The 10,035-nt window shown below is 40.0% G+C and overlaps 1 protein-coding gene across 1 annotated transcript in view; it reads right to left on the reverse strand.

Annotated features, from left to right (window-relative positions):
* zcchc24 (zinc finger, CCHC domain containing 24) overlaps positions 1-9,978 on the reverse strand; it is a 33,124-nt gene extending 23,146 nt beyond the window's left edge. The window contains exons 1-2 of the mRNA XM_046071035.1: positions 9,514-9,978; positions 5,869-6,069 (exon numbers count right to left, since the gene is read on the reverse strand). Coding sequence (XP_045926991.1) covers positions 5,869-6,069; positions 9,514-9,753 — 441 coding nt within the window. The 5' untranslated portion in view covers positions 9,754-9,978. The remainder of the gene's footprint in view (positions 1-5,868; positions 6,070-9,513) is intronic.
* Between the last annotated feature and the right edge of the window lie 57 nt (positions 9,979-10,035).

The following is a 10,035-nucleotide window of genomic DNA, read 5'->3' on the forward strand; positions in this document are numbered from 1 at the left end:
AGACTTCATTATTGGAGTTACACAGCATAAAAGGGTGTACCCAAACAGGGCTAAAATGCTTGTTTTCCACAAGGGAAGCACACAGATTGTGCTGTGTGTATAGATGTAACTGGTAAATTATAAACTTACAATGTGTATTTAACACAGTATCTCCCCTACTCTACCTCCAGCCCCTAGTACATCAGCAAACGGAAACATTATAACAAAGTGGTTGCACAATTATCCCGACACGACTGCCAAGCAATTCGGAAAAAGATCACTGCTCTGTCAAAGGCAAATACTGGGAGATTTAAAACCAAATACATTTTGTCAAAACAACAGCCACTGATGTTTGTTATGGTGGATAAAGTGGGCCACAGTAATGACAAGTCATTAAGTTTATCACCACCAACCAAAGGAAAAGCACACATTTGGCAAGTCAGACATTACTCAAAGCGTGATTTGCCTCTGAAGAGGCCCTCCCTTCACAGCTCACTTCAGGTCTCCGTGTTGACACTGTTATGGGAGATTATGGAGACCATTTGTCACAAAGGGCTGAATGCTGCCCTAATTACCATTGCATGAGGTGAGGTCCATCACAGCAATCGGCATATGGTCCCAGATACATGCTAGAGGAGAAACAGGCGTGACCAAATCACAGGCTTGACTGACTGACAGGGACTGGGACGGGGGAAATGTCTGCACATGCACTTATTAAACAGAAACAGGACATCCTTTTGAAGTTCATCCTTGTTCATTCAGCAGAGTGCAGAAACTTGAACGATTCAGTGACATTGGATATGTCTCACATGGGACACATTTTGGCCCATGTCAGCTCACTTTAATAAATTATGGTAAGTCAGATATCACTACAGAGATAACTAGAGGAGAATTCAAAAGAAAAAAATAAGTTTGAAATTATGACCTGTTTGAACAAAAGGCACATTATCCTGGTTCAATGAAAAAAGGCTCTGTCTGTGGATCAATGAGCTCCACGTGTTTCTGTTCAAAACCATTAACTGTGATGCTTCTTTTCTATTTACCATATTTAAGTATAGTCATCAGCTTAATGGTGGGGGGGTCGTTGAGCGGACCTAAAGTTGCATGAATATCATTCAAGTGTTGACATAAACAAGTACTTTGATGTTAGCAAAGATATTTTGCTAACCTGAATCTTGTTTATTACAATTGCCCGTGTTGTTAGTGATTGATAAAAATGAAATCCACTTTTGCCGTGGTGGGGGTGGGGTGGGTGGGGGGGTGGGGGGGGGCTTGAACTTTTTTGTTTCTGAATGGAGGGCGCAACAGAAAAAGTTTGAGAACCACTAGGCTACATCCAGCAGCTGGTTAGCTTTGCCCAACACAAGGACTTGAAACAAGAGGAAACAGCTAGCTGGTTCTGTTTAATCTCTTAATTTTATTTAATATGTAAAAATGTTATATAAAAATAAAAAGATTAATATTCGTATTTAACTCTAAAAGCTAATAAGCGTATTACCCAAAATGTCAAACTGTTATTTTCTCAATCAGCATCTTACTACAAACAATAAGCTACTACGTAAAAATTTTATGCTTAACTTTAGTTTTGTCTGCGCTTTTCTCACTGGTTTGAAGTGAACAGGACTCACTTGGAAAACACTGATCAGGATTTAGCATTATTTGAAACAAAATAAGATGACAGCTTTGGGTTACTTTATTAAGATTTATCTTATAAATACTTCTAAGATTTGAAACCAACTTTTTGAAATAGGCAAAAAGTTGAAAACAGGTGTAGTCATGAATGTTATGTCAGTTATTTTTATAAATTAAATATTCTACCTTTCAAAAATCAGAAATCTTTTTCCAGAAGAACAAAAAAAAAACATGCCCAGGAAACGATAATTCTGACAGACTGAATCAGGGGAATGCACTGGGACCAGGAATGGGGCATAGTAACTCAGGAGGCTCTGAGACGGACATAAAACACACACACACACCAGCACACAGCAACAGCAGCAGCAGCAGCAGCAGCAGCAGCAGCAGCAGCAGCAGCAGCAGCCACCCCCACATACCCACAAACCTGCATTCCAGCAAAGAGATTTTCCATGAATCTTTCTACAGGGAGACATAGCAAGAAGCTGTCATTCAATGCATAATTTTGATTACTCAAATCAGAGGTGGAGTCAACTGTTCAGAGGATTAGTCCACTGAACAGAACCAAATCATGAGTGCAAGTGGAAGACATCTTGGACAGGGGCCAGAGCATGGCAGTGAGGGGCATTCTGCTCATAACTGGGGGAGCGACCTCATTTTCCGAATAAAAGCCAGTTTACATAACACCTCTGTCCCCATGACCGGGAGCACCGGGCAGCTGCTGCCAGGCCTGTGGCTTTCTCTTAACTACCAAGAGTTCCCTGAAAAACAATATAATTCTATCAGCACAGCCACAAGTCTATTCTGTGTGATTCCAATATTAACATGTTAGAACAAAAAAAGGTTTGAAATTTTAAGTAATGCATAAACACTTTTGTAACCTCAACTATTTAATTGCCAAGCCACTATTCTCTCAGAACCAAGCAATGCAAAGAATAGGGAAACCACCAACTAATAATATAAAATGTATAACAATATAATATATAAGTAAAACTAATAGTAAAAAAAACAGAATTTTCAAATTAAAATGACCATTAAAGTCAGTCATTGTTCTTCTGGTAAAATTATGATATCTGGTCAAACAATTGTCTACTTGGTAGGTGTATTAAAAGTCAGTACACAGTAAGCAGCTGACCAAAACAAATGGAGGGGGAGCCACTCACAAGTCGTTTAAATGTGAATTGAAATGGTCAATGTAGTTCTTAGTGTGTGAATTTTCATATATAAATATCAGAATTGTGAGAAATGCAGTTTTTAAATTCTGGATGAGGACTCTCATTTGTACGTCCCCCCAAGGTAGATACCATGGTTACGCCCTTGGTGTACTATTTAAATAAAGTGTTATTCTATAGTTTTGTTTTTATCAACATATCCTATAAAAAGACTAAAACCAAAAATGCATTAGCTTGTCTCTCAGTGTTTTCTGACCCATTCTGTCTGTCAATTGGTTGCCACTAAAGTAAATTTTAAACACAGGTCACAAATACATAATTTCATTTAAAAAAGAGTTATTTTCAAGAGCAATTGTGCGCTTTAGTTTTTAGCAAACATAACTTGTGGATAGTACATTTGTTTGGACTATTTGCAGCTGTGGATTAGCACACATTTGGTGCTCTAATTAGTAATTACAGCAGCAAGGCATCTTAAGGTTAAAAAAAACTACAGTGCTCAGTGTCCATCAGAATGAAGGAACATATATTGGAACAGTAAGGTTCATTAATGTGCTTTTAAAGGTTTTTTGGACAACAATGGAGGTCTCCACCACAGAAGAATAAGCTATATCAGGCTTTATATAAAGTGTTGTTAGTATCAGTTCATTGTTATTTTTGGTCTTTTCGTGGGATTTGTTGACAAAAAACAAATGCAGAATATCACTAGCCTTGGCATTTAAATAAAAAGAACACAAACGTGTGTCATGTGATATTCAGTCCATTTTAACATACAAACGTTACCCTTACCTAAACTCAGTAATAGAAGTCACAGCACAAAAGAACACAATAAAACACAGTGAGGTGAAGTAGAAGAGGAAGACTGTACTGTACATGGCATCAGAATGGGATTCTTTGCTGGACCTGGATGACATATACTCATAGCACTGTGAAGCAAAAGCCTCTGTTTTTTTTGGCAAAGCACCTCTGGACAGGACAGACTATTAGTGACACATTTATCCTTAAATGCATTCCAGTGCAGGGAGACACCAGAAAATCCATGGGCACACAACTGATCCCTGCACCTTCTGAAACAGAGTAACAATAATGTAGGACAAGGAAATATTGTTCGGAAAATGACACCTGTCTTGGCTAATGGTGAAGCTGAACACTTGCCATTAAAAACTCATGTTACTATTGCAAGATGTGTGTCACATCTGTTATTTGGGTCTTCAGCTGGTTGGGTAAGGCTCAGCTATCATTGGCACACAATGACAGGTGACTGGGCAATAGTGTAAGTGATGTAGCACAAAAGGAAGGTAAATTTATGGAGAGAAAAGCCCAGGAGAGACCTAAATAACTGAGATGGGGTTGAACTGTGTAGGTGCGGAGGCCGTTTGGAGACTTTGCTGCTTTCTGAGTTACTGTTGGCAGTTTAACGAACCACTGAAATATAAAACAGAAGATAGCTATGTGTGATTTTGAGGTCCCCCCTGAATGCTTACATCTATAACTAGATCGATTTTACAGCTTCTACTGCCAAAGGAGTTTAGTTTAATAAAGCACCATTTTAAACATTTTTTAAATCTTTTAAAATGGTACACTGAAGATGTTTAAATATACACAGCATATGGTTTAGAAATGCGGACATATGGAAAAGGTAATAAACATACTAGATTATGTATTACTTGATGCACAACTGCTCCTATGTGGAGTATCAGTATCATTTGATCACTACTCACACCAGCAACTACAGCACTACTTGCAGGAAAAATGAAGGTAGAAGTTACTTGTTGCATGATATACCACGACTGAAAAGTCTCATCGGAGTTGTCAATAGATGATCTAATTCCCACACATTGCATTTTGTAGCTGTCCAGGAGATATTTCATCAGTACACAGGTCTTTTACAGACCTCCCGAGACTAGTCATCATATGTCATAAAGCGAGTCAAAGCATTTTAATCTCACATCTGCTCCTCATTACCATTCCATGCAAAAGAAACGCAGGGCTGGGGTTAGGCTGTTGCACCTCACCCAGGGAAAGGGAGAGGAAAAATAATGGGAGAGGTAAAATAAAGACATAGAGAGGAGAGAGATTATTAGGCAACATGAGTCCAAAAACAAAAACCTGTATGTAAATATTTCACAAATCCAAGGGAAAGTGACATTGTGTTCCTCTTATGAAATTAGATCACTTCCAGGCCGCAGTCCCAGCCATGGAGTTTGCCTTTACAAGGCGCTATATAACACCACAATGACAGATCCACCACAGCAATTTCATAGTCCATTCTTTTCTCAACAACTCCTGCAAACTCCACAAAATATCTCTTCACTTTTGCTATAGTTACCATGCATGAACACAATATGTGTAACTCCTAAGTTTTCCTCTCATTTGTATGTATTTTAAAGTAAATTAGCAGGGATCATTTAAAACCTAAATTTATCCTGGTGTTCACCAAAATGAGTTTAGATCTTGGGAGATGACAGCAGCTGAGACCCTATTAGTCACACATAACCTCCATCCTAGACCTAAAGGTGGATTTACCCAAAATCCCTGCATCATAACAGACTCAATCTGTAGGAAATTTGAAGGTAGACGAATGCAACTTTGACTTTGTGGCTCATGCTAACATGGCTAACATGCTCATTCAAATGCAAAGAGAGACAGTTTCACCTTGAATTAGTCCAACACGTTCATTTATCATGGTTATAACGGACAGTTTCTTGTAGTGTAATGATGTGGCAGTTAAGATGCACACAAGCACACGTAAACACACTTTCACACACATGACTACAGAAGACAGAGGCCAGCCTGTTTAACAAGTAGGTCAAATCAGAGCCAAAGAGAGAGAGAGAGAAAGAGAGAGAGAGGGAAAGAAAGACAGAGAGACAGGCATTGGCTGGAGCAAGCACAGCTTTTAGAGCCATCAGTCATTGGCTTGTATGAATCAAATGAAAAGACACCGAAGAAGTCTAAAGACACACAGTTATTGCAATGAAAAACACAAGTTAATAGTCATACAATAGGGTATGTACACCCAACAATATAAGATATTTGTTTCATCTGAAGACAAGATTATGTAATGTATGCATGTTACAAGCCTCACCTGAGGGCAGTCTTTGATGTAATGGCCCTTGTTGAAGCACAGATGGCACAAGTAGTTGGGTGGAGGTCTTTTGTTGGGTTTTCTTGGCTCTGAAGAAAGGGAAAGGTCTGAGAAATGGTCCGTCAGGGAGTTGAGTCCATCTACGATGTTGTTCAGGGAGCCATAGGGTGACACATTCTTATACACGTTGTTGTTTAAGGCCTACAAAATAAGAATTATATCAGACAAGGTTCAATTTTAACGTCATTCTTCTGATTCTTTGTCTACAATGTGTCAAGTACGATATATTGTAGATACAGAACAGTCTTGGGGCGTCTTCACACTCAGATCACACAATTCCCAACTCTCAGAGCTTCATACAGTCATGTCAGACTTGTTGACACACAGATTGGTGGACAACATTGCCACATACAAGAGTATAGTATCACATAAATATTGCATTTCTGGTTGTGTTAAAAATGCTGAGATTATCATCAATTTCCTTTGAGTGCTCTCTGTCCTATTTTTCTGCTGCACAAAAAAAAAGAAAAAACCCCCTCCAAGATCATTTCTCTCATTAAATTCAGAACATCTGGCGAGAGGCCCAGCTGTGCTCATGAGCTGGAAAAGTACTGAGCATGTCCACAGAGAAAGACAGGACTTTACAGAGGATGACTCATTGTAAACAAGATGGGAGGCATGTTCCCTTGCCAGCCTGTGGAACATCAGCAATGTCACCATGCACTGTTGGTGGTAAACTAGCCATGGTCAGTGTTTGTAGTCTGCTCGGAGCCACAGAGCACAGTGTTGCATGCCACATGGCCCAGTGAATTCATAGAAGATGCCATCTGAATATTAATAACAGGGAAAGCATTGCCTGCAGTCCCTTATTTCCCATCTCATTCATGCCTTCCTCTCTTCATACACGATCCAGAAATGACAGACAGGAATTGACCTCTGGGTGAAATTATGTTGATTTTAGCGTTTGTATTTTTTTAATGGTTGGGTAATTGACCTGTGTGGAAAAGTTGCTAAACAAACAGTCTAACCAGTCAGCTGCCTAGTTTAACTGCACTAATAACAAATGGATGAGACACCACTCTGAAGTAAAAAATGTCAGTGGCATGATGAAATCCACAGATAGACTCTTCCTCATCCCTGACGGTCATGCCTCTGTTTGGGGCACAGCTTTGCATCTAGGAATTGATGTTACTGTTGATGTTGAATGTTGCACAGCACAGAAACCTCAGATTTGGCAACCTGGCCAGGCATGGAAGCCAAATCTGCATCTGCAGGCTGTGAGATTGTCTTGCTAACCAGCTCCAGCTTTAAGACTCATGTTCATTTATTACATGTAGTCATCGTAAATCAAGCATTACGGCGCTGTAGTTTCTCAAGTTTTCCATCTGTCGTGCATTTTAGCTCAGTGTATTACTGTGTTATGTATTAACACTCCTCGAGGACATGTGCATGTTTGTGTATTCACTATACTTAAGTCTTACTGTAATGCAGATAGTGAAATTGTTGTAACAAAAACAGGAAACTTTGCTCAATTGATGTTCCTCGCATTTCTTCAATTTGGCCTGAAACCTCCGACTGTCAGCACAAAGGAAACTGATTTCACACACATCTGCTAATGGTGGGGTGAGACAGTTTGTTTATTTTGTGTGTCTGTGAGAGTGAGTGAGTGAGTGAGTGAGCAGGATGGTGTGTGTTTATGTGTGTGGGGATGGACGTGTATGTATGTGTTGACCAGAACAATGAGGACTAAATTGGTATCATTACTAGTCAGTGAGTGAGGTGGACAACTGTAGCAGACATGGGACTGTTTTCACAGGTCCAGGGATGAAATGTCACACTGCAGAGGGCAATCACACCAGGTCTGTGGTGTCTGGTGGACACTTTAAAGGTGAGTGACTTGTGGTAGAATAATAAAATTCCACAGGAAACTACTATAGGGTTGGATTAATCCATACTGGTTATAAATGTTCTAAGGTCACATTATAAGTCACATAATAAATATTTGTTCTTATTGGCCAAGAACCAGATAAAGAGGGAGAAAACGTTACAAACATTAACATAAAGCAGTCAGCAGATGAGATTGCAGTAAGCATACTTTGGCCACAATAGGAGTTTTCAATCAACAACAAATCAGCCACCATTTCACTTTAAGTAGACTGTTGTGTGATCCGTCACTGCAAAAACAACCACAGTTTGCATTACTCATCTCATCATCAAATCTCTGCAGTGGTTTATTTTACTTGGCTTAGCCGGTATAGTAAGTTGCAAAATACACCCCCCCCCCCCCCCCCCCCCAACCACTTAAACCGTTTCCAGACTGTGTGCGTTCCCTCAGTTTGAAACACTTTATACTCATGCGGATTGAATGGCATTACACAACAGTGTGTAATGTATAATGTGCACACCCAATTTTCAGAGGACTGTTTCATGTTAAATTACCTCAAAAGGCCTCTATGGTTACCACTATAATAATGGACACTGGCTCTAGATGCTGAATACACCATCTATCCCCTACTAGAGTTTCCAACACATAGCATACGAGGAACATAGATCTAAGAAACTTAACAGCATTGTAATCAACACACAGGGAAGCGTGCTGTTTATTCTTTAGATTAACATTTTTGCCCACCATATGTGATTATTTGTCTGTGTGTGCTGCATGAGGTTGAGGGGCGAGATGGTGGTGGTGGGTCCTTTTTTGCACTCTATGGTCTGCAGTATCAGGTTTGCACCTTGCATACATTATCAGCATGTTTGTCCCTAAAATTACACTGAGATACAAAAATAGCCAATATGTAAACAAGGATTGATTTTGTTTGCACAAGCAGGTCTATTTGAGGAAGTCCGAGACAGCAGGCCTCAGCAGGAGGCTGCAGTGGCCCGCTCTCTCCAGGCAGAGGTGTGCAGGGGAATCTATTTCCATCCGGCCGTCTTTGCCATTCTGATCAGAGACATGTCTGATTAAAACCCAGTTTCACCTTTACATTGAACCATAACTCACTAGTGTGCTGAAAACAAACGCTGTTATTCCGATGTATTTAATGAGATGATATGGAAAGGGAATTTAATTGTCTATACATAGTTAACCATGTTTTGATATATAGCTATTTAACCATCTAGTAAGGTTGAATAAGCTTAGCCAAATTAAATTTCAAATTCACAAACAATCCTATAATATTCCTGCAGTTAAGAGTATAACTGAGTTACTCACAAGTGAGTTTATAGTGACACACTACTTAGCCTACTGTAGTGTACTGACAACCTCCTGTGGAATCTTGATATCCCTTTTTGGGCTTATAATTTTGCAGTGATATTTACAGTAGCCTATATCTTTCTTGTTTTATATAAAGTATGATAATGCTTGGCCTATTAAATGTTCTGATATATTGTTTTTCAACACTATCCAAAAAGCTAAATGTTGATTTCATGAGACTATTTGAAGTTACTGTCCATATTAGAAATATCATGGCGGTTCTGGATACCCTACCACACTAGTCCATGCTGTACATGCTAAAATATTTGCTGCACAGACGTGCAACAGTCAACAGATCAACCAAGTCTGTTTCTTACTGTAGTAAATCCATCACAATCTGACACTCTTAAATAACCCAGTTAGGTACATGTATGCGGCATGCCATCTTTCACCTCATTCCGCTGCAGCTGAAAGAAGTTGTTGAGATAGTTGGAGTTCAGGGAAGAGCTCAAGTCTGCCGCTGCGGGAGTCTTGCTGAAATTGAGATCCGGGTGGGAAGAGTTGGGTTCGGGTCTGAATGCGTCAAAGGCGCTTGTCTGGTGGGGGTCTTGTAAGGAAAGATAGACCCAGTTGAGAAGTTGCGCGGGTTGGTACACGGAGGCACTCGTGTCTATGGCAGACAACAAGCTCATCTTTCAATTCAAATGGCTAAACTGGATTTTCCACCGCTGATTCTTGGACTGGTCTCAACTATTTTGCCGTCTTGCTTTTCGTTCCCGTAACCCGGCAGATGGCAAGTGCTCCTTTTTTCTTCCCGTACACAGCCCTGTCCTCCTCACGCCGGGAGCCTCGTCCCAGTTAGATGTTACTCAAAATTCATTGCGCTACCATGTCAGTATAAAAAGTTTTCCCCTGCTCCCCATGGTCAGCTATCTGCCTTTATTGCAGCGGGGCAGAGAGAGACTCTTTGAATA

The sequence above is a fragment of the Micropterus dolomieu genome, linkage group LG15, assembly GCF_021292245.1.
Source record: "Micropterus dolomieu isolate WLL.071019.BEF.003 ecotype Adirondacks linkage group LG15, ASM2129224v1, whole genome shotgun sequence".
NCBI classification, from domain to species: Eukaryota; Metazoa; Chordata; class Actinopteri; order Centrarchiformes; family Centrarchidae; genus Micropterus; species Micropterus dolomieu.